The 24,819-nt window shown below is 39.1% G+C and overlaps 1 protein-coding gene across 2 annotated transcripts in view; it reads left to right on the top strand.

The window, feature by feature from the left end:
• The window catches only part of TBC1D5 (TBC1 domain family member 5), a 534,765-nt gene that overhangs the window by 453,294 nt on the left and 56,652 nt on the right, over positions 1–24,819 (top strand). For both annotated transcript variants that reach the window (XM_058553679.1, XM_058553690.1), the window contains exon 17: positions 4,292–4,587. In XM_058553679.1, the coding sequence (XP_058409662.1) occupies positions 4,292–4,587 (296 nt within the window). The remainder of the gene's footprint in view (positions 1–4,291; positions 4,588–24,819) is intronic.

Genomic DNA, 24,819 nt, shown 5'->3' with positions numbered 1-24,819 from the left:
GGCACGCTCCACTGCGGCGGCCCAGAGTTCACAGGCTCGGGTCCCCGGCGTTCACCAACACGTCACTTGTCAAGCCATGCCTTTGCAGTGTCCCATATAAAGCAGAGGAAGATGGGCACAGATGTTAGCCCAGGGCCAATCTTCCTCAGCAAAAAAAAAGAGAATTGGCATCAGATGTTAGCTCAGGGCTAATCTTCCTCGCAAAAAAAAAAAAAAAATATATATATATATATATAGAAAATTCATTCTTTGACAAAAGTATAAACAAGTATCTAACAAAATTTTATTTCAAAAAGAGTGAAATAAACAAATATTAGATAATATCAGACCTCAAAAATCTATAGGTAGAAAGGAAATAGACCAGGGTGATGTAAAATTTGGATACCAGGAGAGGGAAGGATGTGGAGAATTTTTACAGAGGTAATAATGTGATATTTTTTTTAAAAAAAGCTTTAGAAAGATTTTAGAAGTCGAATGAAAACAGCTCATGACTCCTGCAATTAAGAAGGCCTTGGAGACCCTAGAAACCCTTTCACTAGAATGTAGGTTAGAAAGCCAGGCTGCAAGAGATTAAGGGGTTAGGAAGAGGGTAGGAAGAGGCAGCAGGAGTTACCCATTTTCAGAAATTCGGAAACTGAACAAAAGGGGCCCAACAGGGAAGCCAGGTTGAGTTCTGGTACAAGTGTTTCGAAGGATTCTTGGATCTTCAGAAAAATGCCCCTGTTTCTACTGATTTAACCCTCTAAATGAGTAAATAAATTCTTGGCACAATTTCAAAACAATTCCTCCTAAATGGTACTATTTTTAATAATAGTATGTAGTAGACAATAGTAATGAAAGACTTTGATTACACAGAATTAGTTACTTACTAGATTTGATATTTAATGTCTTGTTAACTCCAAAGTCCTCTTACTATTTATTTCAACACTATTTACACATTGCACTCCATCTTCAATCCAACGCAATCTAATCCAGCCCTCGCTGACCATCAGATCTCTGACAACTGTATTAATTCTCATTAATTCAGCACACATGACTTAATAGTATACATCACAACTAATAACTGTTACAAATTGTTTGGTATTTCTTGTTGAAGAATGCTGCTACTAACATATGCGATCTGTATTAGCTAACGTTGGCATAAAAATTGTCATGCCTGAAAAACAAATGAACTATGGACAGTATGCTTTGCCCAGAAGAACATGGTTTACAATTGTTTATATCTGAAAATACATAGAGTTACCTTCAGTAGTTGTTTTCAGAAGAAAATGTTCTTCTGGAAGCTAAGAGTAATAGATGAGGGGGAAATTGGTTAAAAACAAAAAGTGTTCAAAACAGGAAAACAGTGCTCATCCCCTTTTAAGAGCTATTCAGGTGAAAAATTGCTTGGCATGAGCTTGATCTATATGTTTTTCGTGGTTATTAGTAGTAATGAAGATGCATTAACCATATTCTCTTGATAACGCTCTAGCAGTTTCTTAGTACTTTTATCAACATATAAATTTTACAACTGGCAATATGGGAATTTGACTAGTACGTTTTTGTTTATAAAAAAGGGTAACAACATTATAACTTCTTCATATCTGTGAATTATGAATCTCGACTTGCAAACAAGCAAAACTAAAATGCACTAGAACTTGAATATCATGATAGCTCTTCCTTCTACTGCCACTCACGAGAAATGGGAATGCATGTGGGCTGCTGAGTGGAGTACAGTGCCAGGGGTGAATGCCTTCTTCATCCAGAATTTATGAGTTCTTTTCATTTCATTCATTCATTTTCTTTTTTTTTTTTTCTTTTTTTTGTGAGGGAGATCAGCCCTGAGCTAACATCCATGCTAATCCTCCTCTTTTTGCTGAGGAAGACCGGCTCTGAGCTAACATCTATTGCCAATCCTCCTCCTTTTTTTTTTTCCCCCAAGGCCTCAGTAGATAGCTGCATGTCATAGCTGCACATCCTTCTAGTTGCTGTATGTGGGACGTGGCCTCAGCATGGCCGGAGAAGCGGTGCATCGGTGCGCGCCTGGGATCCGAACCCGGGCTGCCAGTAGCGGAGCGCGCACACTGAACCGCTAAGCCACCGGGCCAGCCCTCATTCATTTTCTTAATAAACATGTGTAGAATGCCTTCTCTGTTGCTAAGCTGTAGTGTCTGTCGATTGAGAATGTTCTGCTTCATCAGGAAGCAGCTGAAAACGGGAAGTAAGTGGTACACAATCACTATATATCCTTATCTCCTTTAGGAAACGTTCTTTTCAACACTTTTTGGAAGGACATTAAATAGCTCCGCTCCTTAAAGATGAAACTTGATGCAAAAAGAACCATTTGAAAAATGATTTTTTAAATATTTCGTTGAGTTATAAATGAATAGATCTTTCTTTTATAAAGCTGAATTTCAGGTTTTAAATTTGATTTGTCCTATCTCCAAAGCAATGGAAGTCTCCAATACCTGGCCCATAATATTAGCTAGTACCATTAGAGCAAACTTTATGGAAAGAAGAAGCATAGTGTTCTTTCCTTTTTATTATAGAACTGTGGATCAGTTCTGTTTTAGAGCTGTATCTGGTAATGCCAAGGATGCAGCTGTCATATAAAAAGTAGGAGAATTACTATGTAAGTGCTGCCTGGCAGATCTGAGAGAAGGAAATGATGGTAAAATTCAATTCGACTCATACTTGATTTTCTATTTTTCACTGTTATGAAAAAGAAGCAAAACGTGAGAAAATAAGTTTCTATTAATGATTTGGGCCATAAAAATACAAAATTTGGCATTGTCATGGAGTTGGACTACCTCCGCAACTAAAATAATTTATAATCAAATTGGTCGTCAAGATAATAGCCTTGAGATACTTGAAGATTATGAATCATTTGGGAAATAATCATTCATTTAACAAACGTTTACTTGGTGTCCTATATTTGCTGGACAGTTATAATAAGACAGGCACTGGAACACCGCGGAAGCTGAGAGAGGAAGTGTATAAGAGGGAGGGCAGTGTTTAAGGGGGTTAATTGCCACTGAAAGGTAGAGTAAAATAAGAATGGACCTTCAGCTCTGCAATGCTGAAGTCACTGATGACCCTGAGGAAAGTGGTTTCAGAGCAATGGCAAGGAGGCCACAACAAGACCTCAGTGGGCCAAAGATGGAAGAAGCAGAAGTAGCATCTTTAGACTCCCTTTTGAAGACACAATTGTGAGGAGGGAAAGAAGTGGGATGGTAACTAGAAAGGACTGAAGGTTCAAAGGAGAAGTTAGTACACACATCCACCCCATGACTGTATGCTAATGGGAATGATACAAGAGGAAGATGCAGGAGCAGCAGTCTTGAAAAGTCAGAGGAGATGGGATCCAGAGCACAGATGGAGAGGCTGGCCATGGCTAGGAGCAGGGACTCTTCTTCCACTTTAACAGGTGAAGAGACTTAGACCACAGGTAGATGCAGCTGCCATTTAACAAATATTTATAAAACACCTATTTTGCGCTAGGCAATGGCAATATATAGCAGAGACAAAAATCCTTGCTTTCATGAAACTTTTATTTGAGTGAGGATTGGACAAGGTAGACAAATAATAACCAAATGAGTAAAACATATAGTATGTCAGATGATGCAAAGTGCTATCAAGAAAAGTAAAGCAGGGCAGCAGGGAAGGAGGATATGGAGTGCTGGGGCAGGGGGGTGTGGATGGCAATTCTCATGAACTGGGCACTTGATGTAACTTCTGTGAATTTACTTCTTGACTCGCAGACATTTATTTTTCGAAATCAGATTAAATGTGGTCTAATACTCATATGCCAGGGCTTGTGGGAAATCTACTCTTGGCCTGGCTTCACCGGTGCCCCCTTCTATGAGTACCCCAAGGCTTTCCCAGCCCTGTACCTCTCCTTTATAGTCCTCATCACAGGTTTTAATCATACATTTATTTATTTAATATGTTGCTTCCCTCCTGGACTAGAAGCTCCAGGAGGGGAACTATGTCTGTTCTGGACAGTTGTATCCCCAGAACCTTGCACAATATTGGCACGTAATAGGCCCTAGATGCTGAATGAAGGAATGAATGAATGAATGAAAAGTGAAAAGACTATTTTCCATAAACCACATCTTTAAGACTCTTGTCGTTTTATTATTCTCTGGTCACTTTTAAGTTTTCACTTCTCAGTTTGTGTAGCTGATCCAGTAAATGGCCTTTTTCATAGCAGGTAAGGTATGTTTTTATACCAATGGAGTATGTGAAATAGAATTGTCCTCTAGTTTAAGTAGTGTCTCTCCAACCAATTTTTTTTTTTTTTTTTTTACAGGACCAATGCCAAAGGCGCTCCCCTGAATATAAATAAGGTCTCTAACAGCCTGATTAATTTTGGAAGAAAGTTGATTTCTCCAGCAATGGCCCCAGGCAGCACGGGTGGCCCTGTCCCTGGGGGCAGCAGTGGCAGCTCCTCCACTGCTGTTGTTCCCACCAGGACCTTAGCAGAGGCCCCCAGGCATCATTTGCAACAGCAGCAGCAACAGCAGCAGCAACAGCAACAGCAGCAGCAACAGCAACAGCAACAGCGGCTGATGAAATCGGAAAGCATGCCAGTGCAATTGAACAAAGGTAAGGAAAAAGTACTAGTAAATCGAAAGAAAACACTCACAGTGTAACCTGGGATCTCCTCACTTGCCTGTGAAGAACCATCCTCCTAGAAATAGAAATTAATGCAAAACTTAATTTTTAAAAAATCTGTTGTATTAGATCCTTTTTAAGTTAGAACATCAGATATTGTATTGTTCTTAATTAAGAACATTTTATGGGGTAATTTGTTAAGGTATTTTTTTAACATTTATATCCTAGTATATTGCATTTAAGTCCTGTGGATGCCCCTAGAGTACGGCACGAACTGTCACAACACAGAACTTGACTGTAATCTCTGCCAACTTCGTATAATGATGCTTCTGACTAGAAGAGGCTCTGAAATGGGAAGTTCCAACGCCATGGGCTTTAATAGTCGCAGCATTCCTCGGTGCCACTGGGAGGAACCTGCCACTAGGCTTGCAGTCTCTCATCCAGCTGCTTTACCTCTGGAGAATACAAACGAGAGCCTTAAGGGCTTGAGAAAAGCTAAACAGAATCTCAATCAGCCAAAGTAAGTGTCTGAGTCCATGCACGAAAACTTAGAACCCTAGAATGTTACAGCAGAGGAAACCTTGGAGATGTCCGATCTGGATCTCATCTGATGAGTGAGGCACTGCTGTTAGTGGCATTCTTGCTGCTGGGACTCGGGGAAGCTCATTTCTATTTCAGGGCCTTCCCAGGGCGTCACCTCCCTCATGTATTTTATTTATAAGAGGGCCCTTCAGGTTCTTACTCAGAACTTTTATACTCTTATTTTCCACCTATTTGCAGAGACATAATGTGTTAGATACCCCTATTCACAGCCGATTAGATTATTTTTAGTAGTGGGACTCTCCTATCTAGAATATAGAAGAAAGAAATAGTAACATGATAGCAGAATATCTAAAAAATCAATCCTAAGACCTCACAAAGCATAGAGTCTGCGGCCATGGTGTCAGGGCAGATATCCTGACCCATGCCTCATTCATGTCTTAAAGGGATCCCTGTGTTGCAGCCATGTTCAATAACCAGTGCTGACAATAACAATGGTAATATTGAGTCAGTAAGAAGACCCTAAACCATGTTCCGTATACTATGTTTAAGAAGATTGCATCCAAAATTATTAAGTATTTTATATTATTGGCATTTAAATCAGTCAACTTAAATTAAATGGACTTTATTCCCCAGTGATACAAAATAATGAATACTATTAGTAATGAGTGTTTGTGTGTGTATCCTTCCATTAGTTACATCATGTTATCTGTTGTTGCCTATATGAAGTATTAGACTTTGTGTAATTAGTATTTAAATTTCTATTAGAATATTTGGTTTACCTTACATAAGAATATCTCCTTTAAATCACATTCCTTTTTTTTTTAATGTAGAGCTATCACACATAGTTTACAGAAAAGGAGACTTCAAATCATTAATCATTAAAATACCAGGAGACATGCCCACTTACAGAATGGAAATGAATGTTATTTTATATATTTCTTAATTGTACTGTTTTATTGTTCTAAACAAATATGACTTCAATATTGCTTTGATAACAAGCTGTAGTCAGTAGTAATTCTAACTGATGGCAGGCAAATGAGTCAGAGAATCTCTTAATGCTGTAGCTTAAATTTTCTGAGGAACCAAGCCAAATGACTCTAGAAATATAAAGTTGTGTCTCTAAGGAAATGTCAAGTATTAATATCACAGTAAGTGAGAAGGGAAGTGCAGGAGGATGGAACAATTGATGAAAACTGAGTCCCCAGTTATGAGGGGACAACAGAGCACTTAAGCAAAGTATTTGGAACATGAGCATCACCAGGGCATTTTGCAACTGATTCCTGTGCTGAAAGAAAGTGGCCTTGTTTGGCAACTCTTCTGTCTTTTTGTTTCTGGTTCGTTCTTCTCATGTCAATCTACAAAAAGCTTGTCTACCTTCATGTTAAAGATAAATATTCTTGCTAAAGCCCTTCCCTGCATAAAGGTTTGAAGAGAGTAAAAGGCAAAGAGAACAGTTTGTACAAGTAGAAGTAGTACAGGTTGATGTTCTTCCTTCCTTTACTCTCCCATGAACTGTCAGTGGAATCCTGAAGCTCTCTGACCCTTTCTTTCCTCACCCTGAAGTGAAAGGTTTGGACCGATCTCTGGGGAGCCTCCCAGCTCCAAAAATCTGTAGTTCCTGTGGTAAAAGATATATTGTTACTTCTCCAACATTAGTTCTTTATGCTGGTGTTTCCCACAAGTATGCTGCTGTTCTGTGACGCTGACAAATCTGCAAGTGTGTCACCTGGTCCCAGAGATTAGTGAGCACAGTATTTAGCCTGTCAGGAGGCTTGTGTTGGAATATGAATTCTAACTATCTCAGAAGAAAGTCATCTACATAGTGCCTTTGAGGAAAGATAATGGAATAGCCTTTTTAGTGTATTCTCTGGTGGAAAATTTGAAAGTTGTTTTGAAAAGTGGTTGTTTATAAAGATGAAAATGCTTATGGTTTTCATAGGCTAGTTAACTCTTGATTGTGTGTGCTTATATAGGGGAACAATTGTATGAAAAATCCAAAATTCATCTATCTGTTGCTTGAAATGCAACGGATTCTGTAGTGTATATATGTGTTGGGGGTAGAGTTGTGAAGGAAGGAAAAAGGAGCACAAATCTTCCTCCATAATTTTCCTGGTGATATTTAATATTAAAATTAGTTTTCAGTCTCTAAATAGACACTAATAGGTGATCCAGAAGCAGCAGAGTAAAATGGGTAGCAAGCACAGAATTGAAAATCTCCTTCAAATATACAGAAAATAGGCACACCACTTATCAGTGAATAGAGAGTTTTTATCAGTGAATAGAGAGTTAACTATATTATGAAAATTCAGGACCTGATAAGTTCTGCTAAAAGCTGTTTATCACTTGTTTGGAATATATACCTATTTATAGATTTTATTTCAGTTATAGGAGAATATAAATACGTGTACTGTTAATTGATGGGGACGACATAATTACAACCTAATATTTCCAGATGAGCTGGCCGTGCTGTAAATCATAATTGTAGCAAGTGGTCAAGGCGTTGAGGGTATGTTATTTAATTCAAAAATTGATTTTTTACTATTGTATGAAAGCTCCAGGGGAAGCAAGTCTATTTATCATACATTATCATACATAGAAAATACAGTGCCCTTTAAGGCTTGTTTTTTAGCTTGTTAACTTCAAAATAGCATAGGCCTTCAGATGCTGTTCTATCTGGAGGATTATTCTGTTGACAGTGACTGTGCTCAGGGTTGAATTTTGTCGTCCAGGAATGAAATCAAAGAACCAAAGTCTTCCTTCTAAATGGTAGCGAACCTCAGGTTCTTCACAAAATTCCCTGTTGTGCTCCTTTTCTTTTCTTTCCTGTATTTAAAATGCACTCCTTTTCCCCCATTTCCTTTGTCTATTTTTTGAATTTGAACACTTCTTTATTTTAAGCATTTACTACAGGTCCAATTTGTAAATGAGATCTTGCCTATAATAAGTATATCAAGTTTAAAGGGTATGCAGTTCACAGATTTATTTTTACATGTTGACATTTATAAGTACATGTGGTAACTTATGAAATCTTTTCAATACTTAATATGAAATTAGAACTTGTTTAGGTCTTTATCTTATCACTGAAGAAACTGGTTTCAAGTTTAGTTAAAAATAAATTTTGTCTGTTATAGGAGGAAATCAATTTCAAAAGAATGCTTCTTAAATGCATATAATTTACTTTTGGATAAAGAATTTTTTTAAAAAGAAAGAAAATATAAAATCACACTACTATTTGTCACATAATGAAATCTGTTAGCAAAATCTTCTGACTGCTAAAGCTTTCTATACTTTAGACTTGTAGAAACCTATTTTTTCCTTTAAGAAAAACATGCACAAAAGCTTTTGAGGAAACACTTTTTAAATATTATTTTCTTTTAAAAATATTTTATATTAATTTTTCTAAGGTTGTGCTTTATTTTCTGTTGTACTGTACTTTTAGTAATTAGGTTGATAAAGTGTTACAACATTAAATATGAAAGAAAAGTTAATTTTTTCCTTTTTATGAAATCTAATTATTTTTTCTTATGAAATCGAGGCGATGTAGTTACAGGAAGCGATGCTCAGGTTTCTGTTCCTGTCCAGACTCTAACTGACCTCCAAGGTACAGTTACCATGGCAACGTAGTATATCTCTTTGCCTGCAGTATTATCATTGCCTACTCAAACTCCATTTTTCTTTTTGCCCACCCTCCATTCATACTGTTTATCAGTTCACTACCATTGTTCAGCCACTGAGTGGCACTGTTGTTTAGAACAAAAGTCCCCTGTCATGTCATACCCTGGTGATGCCAGATCTGGCTGTGATGTGGCTTTTCTATTAAGTTTGCACCAGCCTCTTTCCTTGCAAAATACGATCACTCCATATTTTGTGGTAATTTTAACACTACACTTTATTTGGCAGCTCACACTGAGGTGTTCTTTTTGTTGCATAGGTGTTCTGTGACAGTATTTGTCAAATTAGGTCTGAGATTAGATGATTTATATGCTGTTTATATGCATATTGTTGAGTGTATTGAATTACAAGTTGATTTTGAAATAAATTTTTAAGTACAGACTTTGTAATATGAATCATATTAACAGAATTAAAGTCCTGTGTGACAGATCTCCATATACAGTAACTGACAATGATTTAAAATCAAAAGATAACATTTTAATATCATAACCATTTGTTTAAAACCTATAAAAAAGTTTACTTAAGAAATACAAAATAGGGGCTGGCCTGGTGGCACAAGCGGTTAAGTGCGCGCGCTCTGCTGCGGCAGCCCAGGGTTTGCTGGTTCGGATCCCGGGCGCTCACCAACGCACCGCTTGTCAAGCCATCCTGTGGCAGCGTCCCATATAAAGTAGAGGAAGATGGCCACGGATGTTAGCTCAGGGCCAGTCTTCCTCAAGAAAAAAGGAGAGGATTGGCATCAGATGTTAGCTCAGGGCTAGTCCTCCTCACAAAAAAAAAAAAAGAAATGAAAAATATTAGTAATCCATATTCAGCACCTCCTGTGGAATTTCAAAATGTATAAATATTTAAAGTTGCTTTATTAATCTTTTATTATGGAATCTTTTAGATAAAATATGCTATAGAGAGGATTTCTGTGTTAAGTGGAAGCCTAGACTAATTTTAAGAATCTTCAATTCAAATTCAGACTAAAAAGATAATATTAATTAAAATACATATCATGTTTTTCTTAATTTAAAATATCCACATAATATAGTCATGCTACTAGTATTAAAATACTGTTCTGGGCCGGCCCCGTGGCTTAGCGGTTAAGTGCGCGCGCTCCGCTGTTGGCGGCCCGGGTTCGGATCGCGGGCGTGCACCGACGCACCACTTCTCTGGCCATGCTGAGGCCGCGTCCCACATACAGCCGCTAGAAGGATGTGCAGCTATGGCATACAACTATCTACTGGGGCTTTGGGGGAAAAAATAAATAAAATAAAATAAAATACTGTTCTGATAATGATGTCTTCATAATATCCATGCTTTTTGATAAATTAATGGAAAAGAGAATGTTGTGATTAGGAGATGAGTGGTGTATGGCTTAACTTGTTAAAAACACACACTGTGACAAGAGAAGTACGTGACCTTACTTCTATAGATAGTTCTGGGTTTCACAGGTACAGTTCCTGGCTGTGTTCTGGTAACTGAACCAGCTGACCTTTAAGGGCTTTTCTAGCTCGGGGGCTCCACGAGAAGAGCTGCTCTTTGCTCTTGGTGTCTGTTAAGTGATCTGTGTAATAAAGGGGTGCAGTAGCATAGACAATAGAAAAGGCAGATAATCTTAGCTTCGTCAGTTACTATACTTAAATGAGTATGAATGAGATCATCTTATATGGTGAGAATTCACAGGACTTAAATTTGTTTCCTAAAATTAAAATCTGAGCCCCCCAGGCAACTTTTTAACCAGTGTTTTGTTATCCCAAAGTTAGTTTGCTAACTTTTTTAAGTTAGTTTGCTGCAGAGGAGATCTTTGGCTGTGGAAGCCCAATTTATACCTATGCAAAGAGAACGCTGAAGGCTAGCTTGCTTGTTTGAACTTCTGCTTCTATGCTATTGCTCAGTCCATTTTTTTCTGCAGACCAGAGGCACGTGAACAGTGTTGCTTTTTTAATAGAATCTGGAAGAGACAGGTTGTATCATTTGTTCACATAACTTGTGTTATATAAGTAGAATCATCTCATTCACTTATTCAGCACATATTTATTGAGTGCCTACTATGTACCAGATTCTGTTTTCGTTGGTCCCTGGCTTTCCCTACAGCTTTACCAGGTTGCCTGGCATCAGCTTGTGCTTTAGATGACCCAGGCAAGCCTGCACAGTCAGGCACCAGCTCTTTTTCTGGATACCCTGTTCAGAATTCCGCCTGCCTGCCATGCTCTGACAGAGATTGTGTCAGTCTGATAGGGAAGGCTCTAGCTGCTTTATGAAACATGACACCCAAATAAACAGCTTTCAGACTGACTGTGACAGTGATGATGAGACAGTGAGATGATACCCACCCTGATTTGGAGAAGTCACTTTGTGTTTTCCTCAACACACTTCCTACAAAGTGTCAAAGAAGCAAGAGGAAGTGGAAGTAAACCAGAATAGTTAGTGATGGCAACAAAAAACTTTCTAACAATCCTTGCTTAATAGGATCAGTAATATTAGAAGTTGGAGAACTTCATCAGAGGTGCCACACCCATTATATTCCCCTATATAATATTTCAAGAGGAGATACTTTTCGTTTCAGGGAAGTAAAAGTTCATTTAGACTTGCCCAAGTGTCTTTTTTCAAAGTAATGGAGTAAATTTCAAGAAGTGTAGTAAATATCAATACTTTCAATGGTGCTTTGATTATAGTCTTTTTTTCCCATGAGATTTCATATCTGTATCTTTGCCTTTTAACACACAATAATTATATTGGTTTTAATGTTTTGAAGAAAAACACTGACTGTAAAGTGAGATTCCACAATTTAGATCAATAAATAATTTTTGGAAAATTGTTGGAAAGTTCCATTTTTATATCTCTCAGTGTAGGTTGCAATCATGAAACAATATGACAGGAGAATTTGTTTTTTGAAGACTTAACTCAAAGGATTTCTTCAAAATTATTTTTGGAAATTGCACACCTCCCCCAGAAACTTTTTTCAAGAGATATTTAGGAATTTATTCACAAACCAAAAAGCTTTAAAATGTGGGCACAAACACAAACGTTACTTCCAAAGAGAATTTAGAATTTCCAACAAGAGAGGTACGTAAGTATTATCATATAATGGACCAGTAGGAAAGAAATTTAGATTTCTTAAGTTATTGCCATACACATTTTTAAAATTTATATTTGTGTGTATGTGTTTATTTTATGGATATGAATATATACACATATATGTACACACATAGATATCATTATATAACATTTATCAGGTTGTTTTTAAAAATAAAATGGGGAGAAAAAGGTGAAAAATCTCCCTACCCAGATAACCACTGTTGACATTCTTAAAGTAAAACTAAAATACATATATTAGACAATCCCAATTAATTAAACACATAAAATGGAAAAAACCTCCCTTTTCTCCTCCCACTTCTTTCTGCCAGCGCATTTCCCTAAGGGTAACCATTGTTAACTTTCTTATAATTCCTTCTAGGGAAAAAAAAGATTTTAAACTGAGGAGTAACATGCAAGTCGCTCACGTTAATGTGAGAGCAGCTCTCTTATCTGGAGATGATTTCCGCTCTGGACCTTCAAGAAGAAAGTACTTAACAGAAATGTCCCAGTGCTGATGACAAGCAGCAAATTGGTAGAACAAAGAAAAAGGAAGTCAAATCAACTAGAGTAGGACATAGTAATGACAAGACAAAGAAACTGAAAAACCAAAAAAGTATCCTCATGGATGACCCTATATTGGTCACTGGTTGTTGAGAAATGATAGTCCTGAAGCAGAACATATAGTTTCATTATTTCTGTATAATCACTTTAAGAAGGCAGAGAAATATATAATATGTAAAATGAATTTGGAGAAGCATCAATTAGCTAGAAAATGCAATTTTGTGGAACTTATTCCAAAAGACATTGAATAAATGAGCTGCTTTTGGACCGAGAACAGAGTCAGAATTTGCCCTTTACTTTCAAAAGACCTCGTTCCATTTTTCTTTCATCTAATTTTAGTTCACAGTTAGTCCAGCCCACCTGGCACAGCCCTTATTAGGGAGCAGGGAGGTGCAGCTTTGCCAGCATGGCTCCGGAGTTGGTGCTGGGTTTGACTCCTGCTTCTGTCACTGCCTTGCTGGATGACTGAGGGAGGTAACTTAAGCTCTTATCTGTCAAGAGAGGAAGAGAACAGCGGCTTAAAGGGTGGTTGTCAGAAGTTCCCACAACACCTGTCCCATAGAAGGGCTCGAGGGTGCTACCTGCTCGGGTGGTGGTGATGATGGCAGCACCATTATGTGTTTTCCTCAAATACCTCCTTGGTTACCAGCATCAAATTATGAAGGAGCCAACTCAACACCTCTGTCTTTTTTTTTTTCCTTAAAACCACCTGTTTGCATGCAAGCACTGGATCCAACAGTGGTTGACCTCTGTGGTCAGACTAGAGCAGGTCTATTCCAGGGGCTTTCAGTACAGCCTGCTTCCGTTTGCTCTCCTGTGGCACCAAGATGTGTGGTTTTTAATGAGTAGACGTCAGCCCTCTTGCTGTGTGTCACTCAAGTCCGTGAGGTAAGAAAATGTTACCAGATAGGGTTTTCTCCTGGGTCACTGTATAAAGCCAAGGTGATCCCTTTTCTGTGGCCACAGCACTGGGCTTCCCTGGCTCTTCCCTTTCTGCTGTTCTGAGCTGTGCCCCCCCACCCCCACAACAATCCCCAGACTTCCCAGCCTCCTGAACACCTTGCCTTTCGGTGTCCTGTGTCCAGCTCCCTCAGCTGGTTTCAGGTTGACGGGGATTCTGCCTGTTTATTTAGGAATACAGCCCAGCCCTGTTCTTATTTCCCAATGAGTTTAATGAGAGAAAAGTCATGAAAATATTATTCATGGGGCATAATAGGCACTTAATAAAAATTTTTCCCCTTCCTCCTTTCCTCCCTCCCAGCCATTCTGTAGTTAGGGCTCCTCGCTGATACCTGTGAAGCTCATTCAGTCAACTTGGGCTCTCGACAGATAACCTCGAGTGAGATGCAGCATATGGGACACACAACTTTTATTGAATGTTTCAGAGAGGGAAAGAGAATGAAGGAAAGATTTAATATACCCTAGCATGGCCATATCTAGTCTACCTTTGTGCACTTTAGAAAAAGATACCCCTTCTGTGCAGATGCAGCTCACACCAGGGCACATATCTTAACACGTACAATGTGAGCTGGACTTCAGCTGCTCCACCAGGCAGTCTTATGTATGGCATATGTGGTGGTCCTATGCTTAAAGCCTGTTAGCTGAAGTCTGGAATGTCGCTAAGAAGTGCAGCCAATGCAGTAGTCCCCACAGGAGAGGACTAGCAAATCTGTAACCCCGAGTGCTGCATATTAAACTCCCTGCTTAAGATTTGGAAGTCACCACTGTGCTAGTAATAGCTTATGTCTACTGAGCGCTTAGCATATGCTGGGCACCCCACTGAGCCCTTTACACACATGACCCACTTGGAACACACAGCATGTGTGAAGTAGAGGCCTCACTTGTGCATGAGAACCGTGGCTTATGGAGCCTCAAAGACTTGTTCAGGGCCCCACAATTAGATATCAGCTGAGCTCAGACTCAAGCCTAGGTGTGTCTGACCCAGCAGGTATTCTTTTGAGGGATTCTGCCTTGTAAACATCTCTCAAACCTACCACCACAGCCTTAGTTTAAGCCCTTATAATCTCTTGTGTGGGCCAGTGCAGGAGATGCCTCATTCAGCCAAGCTCCTGTAATCCTCATGCTACTTTCCTGCTTAAAATCTGTGGTAACTCCCATCATCTACTGACAAGATAAAGGCCAGACCCCTTAGAATGAGAACAAGGTGCTCTTCTTGACATAGCTGGCCCTATTTCTAGAGCCTCACCTTCCTTCTTTCCTCCCTCCCCCCAGGGCTGGATGACCGAGAGAAAATAAGCTGGCGTTTAGGGTACTAGCAACTTTTAGAAAGAATTTGTTCGATTGCCTCCTCCCCGCGAAAGACCATTGAAATAATCATCAAATGAAAAAGAAGCACTCTGTTGGACTTGGTCTTATTTTACACTGGTGTTGGTGTCCTTTTCAATTACAGATGGAGAGCGGGAAGCTCCAGGGATTTAATCAGGCTCTGACTGAGCTAGATGTTCGCAGTGGTCTGACTGCCTTGGTCAATACTGTGTTCTCTGCCCAAAATGACCCTCCCTGAGCCCCCACCCCAACTCTGCAGGTTTTAGGATTGAGCCCACACCTCTAATTGCCTGAGACAGGATGGACACTCCCTCTTTTGTGCTTTGAGTACTGCCCTTTATGTTCTGTGTTTGCTTTTCTCACCTGGGATTGCAGGTAGGTTAGTGTGTGTACAAGTCTATATTTCCTTTGTACTGCTATTTGGGGAGCTTCTTAAGAGCTCCTGGTGTGGTCATCCCTTGTCCTCGGTGCTAGGCAGAGTCTCAGGCATTTCATAAGACCAGCCTGTAGAGGGCTTGTTTTCTGATGTTTGGTTATGAATGAAAGACACTGTGCATGCCTGAGGCAGCTTAAGAATGGGCCTATAGTTAGTATATTTAAGAATGCCTTACAGCATAAAATAATTTTAAATAATTGTCTTGGGTCAGGATTTCTGAGAAATACTGTGAGACAAAGATTTATGGGTAGCAAGCTTTTAGGGAGTGTCCTCAAGATCAGCGCCTGGGGAGTGAAAGAAGGAGAACTGAGCTGAGGGAGGAGCTGAACTGCCTTGCAGTTGCTGCTGGAACCTCTGGGGCTGGCACTTCCCCCTAGAGTTGCCCACCATGAGGCAAGGGACCAGCCTGTATCCTCTGTCAACCCAAACCAGTCACTGGACTGGAGCCAGTCCCCGCGGAAGGGGCATGACCTCTCTTCAGCTCTCTTCAGCTGAGGCCTGTTACCAGAGACAGCTCTTGAGAGCCATCAGCAGCCGCCACTGCTGGCAGCTGGGGGAATGAGTGCCTCGGCCTGAAGGGGGAATCTGGGCAGGGCACCACAGCAATATATTTAAAAATGTGCCTCTAAGAATAGACTTCAAATTTTAGTGCAACGAAAGAAATGATTAATGTTGTTCCTATCAGTTAAAAACTGTAAAAGATTTACAGAGCTTCAGAACCACTGTGCAGCTTATGGGCTACCGGCTTGTGAGAATACTGACCCCTCAGCTCGGGAGCTGTCCATGTGAGGCCTGGGTGATGGAATGTCTCATCCATTTGCCTGCTGTGCCGTACCGGTGTTGTCATGTTCTGTGTGTACTGGGCATGAAAAGGGCAGAGAAGCCTGATAGTCCTTTCTTCTTCCCAAGGCAAGATTACTCCTGGTGTCTAGGCCTTTCTTACAGATCTCCAGAGGAGATACTCCATCATCCCTTTGGAGAACATGTTCTGGTGACTTCATTTTCTTAAGGTCTAAATGTTTATGTTCCCACAAGGCACAAAAACCTTAGTAAACTAATTTCTGTAATGGAGGGGAAATATATATATATATATATATTTTTTTTTTTTTTTTTTTTTTTTGCTGAGGAAGATTAACCCTGAGCTAACATCCATGCCTATCTTCCTCTGTTTTGTATATGGGATGCCACCACAGCATGGCTTGATGAGTGGTGCATAGGTCTGCGCCCAGGATGCGAGCCCTGGGCCACCGAAGTGGAGCATGCAAACTTAACCACTATGCCACCAGACTGGCCGCCAGAGAAATATATTTTACACAGGGTTTCTGTGTGAGATCTAGCCCAGGTACTTTATTAATACTACCACTCATTTGGAATTTGATAATTCAAAGATAAATTCTGATAAGAGCTAATGTTAGTGTTATCGCTGAAAAGGTAGCTGCTAAGCAGAATAATAGGTGCAGAAGATACCTGTGGATGTTGTTCCTCATGGGAACAAACTGCTTTCAAATTCTTTCTGGATTTGCATACTTATTCTCACACAGTACATAATTGGTAAGCTAATTTATTAAAGTGAGGAGTCTAAAGATTTCTCCTAGATACATCGTTACCTTATTTTGTTAAGATAGTTACTTAAATATAACAACCTGCATGTTGTGAAAAACATTTGGAAGTTTAGACTGTTCATTGGTTTATACCTGCGCTGTCCAATATGGTATCCCCTAGCCACATGTGGCCATTGAGCACTTGAAATATATGCTGTGAGTATAAAATATGCCATGGATTTTAAAGACTTAGCATGAAAAAATGAATGTAAAATATCTCAAAAGTTTTTATATCTTGATTACGTGTTGGAATGATAATAGTTTGGATATAAGGGGTTAAATAAATTATTCAAATTAATTTCACTTTACTTTTTAAATTTGAATACTAGAAAATTAAAAATGATATATGTGGCTCACATTGTATTTCTCTTGGGTAGCGCTGGTGTATACAGTCCTCTTCAGATGTTCTAAATTGAACATCGGCAGACCTTTATTGCAGTCCCACAACATGCCACCCACTATGCTAGCTTTTCCCAACAGGAGAAGCTGGTAATGACCACAGTCCCTGCTCTTAGTGAAATCTGGCCTTTGTAATACAAGTAGGAACACCTGTCATTGAATACAAGTGGCCTGACCATCAGTTATTTTCTGTTTCTAGAAAAAGCCATCTCAAAATTATATATGTCCTAAAAATTAGGTAGATGAACCTATTCCCCAAATCTGGTTTATTTGGGGTTTTTTTTGGGGGGGAGGGGTTGCCGTTTTGAATGAATAGCTCCTTAGAGTCACCCTCTGTGATACAGAAATATAATAATATGTGTTGGCATAGTCTTTTATTTTGGACAAATCTTATGATGTTGCTAGCTATATATATAACTGTATGTCCTTGAGGAAGTTAATTAAACGGTCCAAGCCTCAGTTTTCTCAGATATGACCATCTCACAATATCATTAGGATTAAATGAGATAATATGTATAAAGGTACATACGTGTGCAAGGACTAAAATTTTGCAAATATCTCATTGCTGTAGTGTATTCTAATTTTCATTCTTCTTCTTCTTTGGGTAGACAGACTAGGGAAATATGTATACAGGGAAGGTTGGAGAAAAAACAAATAGTACAGATAAAATATAGAACCAAAGAAAAGGTTTCTTGGTTTTATTATAGTTTTAAAATGGAAACACGTGATTTATACAAACTAGGATAGCTTAAGATTTTTTCTTTGGTAGTGTAATTTCTTTTAAATGGAAAGATTTCTCAACAGGTTTGATAGAACTTTACTTATATATTGTAAATATCCAATAGATGGATAGATAGACATAATAGGTGCCCACTACCTTATTTCAGAAAGTATTCAAGGCAACTAAAATTTTATAAGGTTTGATATATATAAAACTCCTCACAACTATTTTTTCCTTTTGGAAGAAAGTGGAAAAAAAAGTTGTAATAGTCCACAAAATTCTTTTTCCAAGTGTATAATAAAATTTAAATGATTCTACTTGGAATTTCAGATTAACTCAGACTTTGAACTATAACATCAGATATTGAGAGTCTAGAGATCACAAGTAGAGTATAATAATCAAAGGAATAGTAAAGAGAATTTCCCGTTTATTTAACTGTTCTGTAGGTCAGAAGTCTGATACAGGTCTGACCAAGCTAAAACCAAGGTGTCAGGAGGCTCTAGGGGAGAATCATTTCTGCTGTTGGCAGAATTCAATTCCTTATGACTTTAGGACCAAGGTCCCCGTTTCTTGGTGGCTGTCAGCTGAGGGCCCTTCCCATCTTTTAGAGGATGCCACATTGGCTCATGGCCGTCTTCCTCTGTCTTCAAAGCCAGCAATGCCAGGTCAAGTCCCTCTCATGCTTCAACTGTCTCCTTTTTCGTCTTTAGTCATTTCTCTGACTCATTTTTCTGCCTTCCTATTTCACTTTCAGGAGTCATGTGTCTACATTGGCCCACCATGATAACCCAGGATATTCTTCTCATCTCAGGGTTCTTGATCTTAGTCACACCTGCAAAGTCTCTTTTGCTATGTAAGGTAACATATTCACAGGCTCTGGAGATTAAAGGCATAGGCATTATTCTGCCCGCCACATATATGGCTTTTGGGGGGAAGATATGAATTATAAAAATTGACCAAGAAGTAGAAAACTTTAAAAGAGGAATGAATATAGAAAAAAATCCAAAAGTCATCATTGTAATGCCTTTATAAAGTCACTAGCACCAGAGAACTTTATAGGTGGGTGATCCAAGTTTTGAAGGGACAGATAAATTCACTTGTATAAGCTTAGAGAAAGATGGAAATTTCTTCATTTCATTTTATAAAAAAGCCATGTTCTTGTGAATCAAATGCTTTGGCTTCTTAGAATTTATCTTTTGTTCTGTAAACTTTTAAAAGTAATTTGAAACTCAAAGCTGAGCAAACATTCCTTTTGTTTTAGCTATATCTTACCACCCCAAGGCAATAAAAGCTACTTAAGGAGTAGAGTTCCAAGGAGCAATGAGAAAATATTCATAAAAGGAAAACGAAAAACCTAGGTTTATAATAAATATTTAAATTGTTTCCCACTATATCATCTTGGGGTAAGAAATGCCTTCCTAAATAAGCAGGACTTTAAAAACAAAAGCCATAAAGGAAAATGTGGACACACACACACATATACACAAAGGGCTAAGTTCCAGAATTTAGGAAAAACTCCCCTAAATCAGTTTTTAAAAATAAAATGAGCAGAGACAATTCACATAGGACCTTCAGATGGCCTGTATAAATATATTAAAAGATATTCAGCCTCACTTGTTATCAGGAAACTTCAAGCTAACACAGTGAAGTGCTCCCTTCATCAGAGTAACCAAGTAAAGAGATGAATAAAGATATAATGTATCATGTTACATTTACACTTTATATACAGATGTACATATACACACATATGTATGTTAAAATCCTAGGAGAGAGCAATTTGGAATCATTTATCTAAATTTAAAGTGCACGTACATTAGACATAGCAGTTCCATTTATTTAAATTTACCTTATAGGAATAGCCAAGTGTTTGTACCTAAAGATGTACGTCACTAAACTGTTAATTGCCACTTTGTTTGTAAAGGCAAAAAACTGGAAAAGTCCTAAATGTCTATTCAGGAGTGCTACAAAATTTTTTTCTTCACAGCCATTAAAAAGAGTAAGGCAGGGGCCAGCCCAATGGCATAGTGGTTAAGTTCACGTACTCTGCTTCAGCAACCCGGGGTTTGCAGGCCCAGATCCTGGGTGCAGACCTACGTACCACTTATCAAGCCATGCTATGGCAGGCGTCCCACATAAAGTAGAGGAAGATGGGCACAGATGTTAGCTCAGGGCCAATCTTCCTCAGCAAAAAGAGGAGGATTGGCAACGGATGTTAGCTCAGGGCTAATCTTCCTCACCAGAAAAATAAATAAATAAGAGTAAGGCAGATTTTTATACATGACAAAGACAAATTTCCTAGACTAAGTTAAGTCCAAAAAGCAATTCACAGAGGGAAGGACTTTTGGAATGATAGTATAAGGACTGCTGAAAATTAGTTTCTCCGTAAAAGCAATAAGAACAGTAGCAGAAATGTCAAAATCAGCTTTTTCAGAACTCTGGAAATTAATCAAAGGATTGCAACAATTTGAGAGGCATCTATTCAAGAAAAAATGGCTGAATATCAGTAACAACAGCATGCTTTGTGGCATTTTAACTTGCCCTATTCCCGCCCTCTGCCCAGGCTCCACCATAGCCTTTGATAACCACCAGCCTGGCAATCACTGGAAGAGAAAGAATGGATTTGGAGCACCCTAAAAGTCCCATCCCCATTAAATTGTCACTATTTGACCTGTCCAGAAGCTCCCTGGAAAAGCCTCATTCATAGGGCTTGTCTCTATTTGCCCTATTCACAGCTCACTAAGGGAGAAACCCCATCCATCGGGCATCCATCAAAAATAATCAGTGGCAATTATTTAACATCACAGCTGTCCCAGGTGGAAAGGGAGCAAACAAGCAGCTAACCAAAAACTTAACAGGAAAATCAGAGGCTAACAAAAGACTTAAAAGGGAAATCTGAGGAATGAGATGTCCATAGAGGAGTTAGAAGAGCTCCAGTATATTCCTGGGATTCTAGAAGGCCACATACATGCAGGATTATGCACATGCCCAGGAAAGACTTGAGAAGGCTGTAATCTCTCAACTCTGGATGAACTTGAAGCTCTGCATAGGCAGGAGTGAAGGCTAAAGCAGAATTGTGAACTGCCTGCTAGAGCATTGAAGGTGTGTCCCAACACACACAGAGCCCCCTGGTTCAAGGCGTTAAAAAAAGGAAATTTCTTTCTCTTAACTGACCACTAAGGTAACCAAGCAGAGACTTCAGTGGCCACACACAACAAAAGATATAGACTATAAAATTCATTTAGGAAAGTCACTGAAAAAACAACAAACAGCAAGAAAAACAAACTTGGGGGATGAGTGGGATCTAATTTCCAGAGATGCCACATTATTTTATTAAAATGTCCAGTTTTCAGTAAAATTTCTGAGACATACAAAGAAATGGAAAAGTATGGCTCATGTACAGGGAAAAAATCAGTAAGTACAAACTGCCTCAGAGGAAACTGAGACACTGGACTTACTAGATAAAGACTTTACATCAGCTATTATAAATATCTTCAAAAAACTAAAGGAAACTGTTTCTAAAGAACTAAAGGAAAGTATGAGACCAGTGTCTCACCAAATAGAGAATGTCGCTAAAGAGATAGGAATGTTTTTAAAAAACCAAATAGATATTTCGGAGTTGAAAAGTATGATAACTGAAGTGAAAAATTCACCACAGAGGATCAACAGCAGATTTGAGCTGATACAAGAAAGATCAGAACTGGAAGCTATGTCAGCTGAGATTATCCAGTCTGAAAAACAGAAAGACAAAAGAATAAAGAAAAATGAACACAGTCTCGGAGACTTGCGGAATACCATCAAGCATACCAACATACAGATAATGGGAGTCCCAGAAGGAGAAAAGAGAAAGAAAGAGGCAGAAAGAATATTTGAAGAAATGCTTGCAGAAATATTCCACAGTTTCATGAAAAACAGTAATCTATATATCCAGGAAGCTCATTTAGCTCCAAGTGGGATAAAGTCAAAGAGATCCACACCTAGACCCCATCATAGTCAGACTGTTAAAAACCAACAACAAAGGAAGAATCTTGAAAGCAGCCAGAGGAAAAAGCAACTCATGGTATATGCAAGGAAGCCTTAATGCAGGAGCTCAACTCTAACACTCTGAAAAGAAACATAGGAGTAAATCTTTGTGAACTTGGGTTAGGCAGTGGCTTCTTAGATGTGATACCAACAGCACAAGCAACAAAAGAAAAAATAGGTAAATGGGATTCATCAAAATTTAAACCTTTTAAGTGTCAAAGGATACCATTAAGAAAGTGAAAAGACAATGCACAGAATGGGAGAATTTTTTTCAAAACATATATCTAAAAAGGGACTTGTACCCAGAAGAATTCTTACAGCTCAACAATAAAACAGTAGAAAAACAACCTAATGTTAAAAATGGGCAAAAGATTTGAGTAGACATTCCTCCAAAGAAAATATACAGATGTCTAATAAGCACATGAAAAGAAGCTCAACATCATTAGTCATTTGCGTTGGGAAAATGCAAATAAAAATCATAATGAGATACCACTTCACACCCACTGGGATGGCTAAAATAAAAAGATAGCCAATAATAAGTGTTGACAATGATGTGGAGAAATTGGAACACTCCTACAATGCTGGTGGAAATGTAAAATGGTGTAGCCATTTTCAAAAACAGTTTGGCATTTTCTCAAAATGTTAAACAGAGCAATTCCACTCAAGACCCAAGAGAAATGAAAACATGTCCACACAAAAACTTATACGTGAGTGTTCATAGCAGCATTATTCATAATACCCAAGAAATGGATACAAGCTAAATGTCTATTAACTGATGAGTGGATAAACAAAATGTGGTATCTCTATAGAACAGAATATTATTTGGCAGTGAAAAGGAACGAAGTACTGATAACATGCTACAGCATGAATGAACCTTGAAAACATTGTGCCAACTGAAAGAAGCCAGTCACAAAAGACCACATACTGTATCACTCCATTTATATGACATATCCAGAAAAGGCAAATCCATAGAGACAGAAAGTAGATTAGTGGTTGCCAGGGGCTATAGGGAAGGGAGTATTGGGAGTAACTGCTAATGGGCACAAGGTTTCTCTTTGGGTGACAAAATGTTCTAAAATTAGACGGTGATGGTTGCGAATCTCTGTGACTATACTAAAAACCAAATGTGAATTAAATGTGAAAAACTAAAATGAATTATACACTTTTAAAAAGGCAAATTTTGGGGCCAGCCTGGTGGCACAAGCGGTTAAGTGCGCACGCTCTGCTGCAGCTGCCCGGGGTTTGCTGGTTCAGACCCCAGGCGCACACCGACACACTGCTGGGCAAGCCATGCTGTGGCGGTGTCCCATATAAAGTGGAGGAAGATGGGCGTGGATGTTAGCCCAGGGCCAGTCTTCCTCAACAAAAAAAAAAGAGCAGGATTGGCAGATATTAGCACAGGGCTGATCTCCTCACAAAAAAATAAAAAGGCAAATTTTATGGTATATGAATTAAATCTCAGTAAAGCTATTTTTTTATAAAGGCATTTTTCACATCTAACCAATTTATAGTGAGAATGTATTTACGTATTAGTGGTCTAATTTTAAAAAGAGAAACTAAATTAGTTCCTGAAGTCTTTTTCAGCTCCAGCATTCTAGGACCCTGTACTTGAGATTGTAGCCATGAAAACGTAGCCCAGGGAAGTTAAGACTTAGAGCCCTGGAGGAGGGTGGGAGACAGGGGGAGGCAGAGAAGGGAAGGAGTGAGGTCCAGGTGGAGCTGCGATAGTCAAGACCCTGAAGGAAGCATAAGATGTTTCTAGGCCCTGGGACCTGTTCTTCTCTCTCCTTTCCTGACCTCAGAGGCACCTCTACTACCCTTCGAGGCTCAGCCCCGGTATCGTCCATTGCAGGTTGGATTCTCCAGGAAGCAGACTCTGAGACGGGGTTAGAAGTACAGAAGGTTTACTGAGGAACAACACCTGTGAAAGGAAAAGAGGCGGAAACAGGACTGGGAAGTGGGGGGATGTTGTCAAACCATGATGCAAACCTCACAACAGTCTCTGCCAGCTCGCTAGGGAACTCTGCAGCCATGATTTTCTATTAGAGCAGCCCTCTTTTGGGTGGAAATGGGTAGGCCCTTTACTGCTAGTCACTGCTGGGAGTTTAATGTGAAAACTAACTTTATAAAAATAATAGCTTTATTGAGATATAACTCATATACCATAAAATTCACCTTTTTAAAGTGTATAACTCAGTGGTTTTCAGTATGTTCACAGAGATGCGCAACTATCACCACTATCTAATTTTGGAATGTCTGGAGTTAAACTTGACTTCTCTCTTTCTCTCATACCCCTAATGGATTCATCGGTAAACCTAGTCAGTGTTGTCCAGAGTCTGAGCACTTCCCGCCACCAAGAGCTATGATCATTCTGCTTACTTGGAGTTTTGCAGTGGCAAAAACGGATTTCCCTGCTTTTGTTTTGGCCCTCTCCCACCCCTAATTCTATTCTCAACACAGCAACCAGGTTGATCCTTTTAAAATCAAGTCAAATCGTGTCACTCCTCTGCTCAAATCCTCTAGTGGCTTCCAGTGGCTTCCCTTCTTGGAATAAAAGTAATCAAAATTGTCCACAAATCCCTACCTGCTTTGATCCCCTGCTGCTCTCAAACCTCATCTCCTACCCTTTTCCCCTTCATTCTTAGCTGTAGCCACACTGGCCGTCTTGCTGTTCCTCAAACACACAAAGTTCCTGCTTTGGGGCCTTTGCACTGCTGTTTCTTCGTATTATCTGCAAAGCTGTATTTCACCTTCTTCAGGATTTTGCTCAAATGTCAATGCACCTCAACTCTCAGTGACCTTCCCCGACCATCCTATTTAAAATTGGACTGACACTCACATCCCCCTTTACTGCTTTATTTTTCTCCATAGCACTAACTACCATCTAAAATCATATATATTTTACTAATGTATTTGTC

This window comes from Diceros bicornis, chromosome 2 (assembly GCF_020826845.1).
Source record: "Diceros bicornis minor isolate mBicDic1 chromosome 2, mDicBic1.mat.cur, whole genome shotgun sequence".
Classification (NCBI taxonomy): domain Eukaryota; kingdom Metazoa; phylum Chordata; class Mammalia; order Perissodactyla; family Rhinocerotidae; genus Diceros; species Diceros bicornis.
Note: the sequence above shows the minus strand (reverse complement) of the source record. Positions and strands in the feature narration are given on the sequence as shown.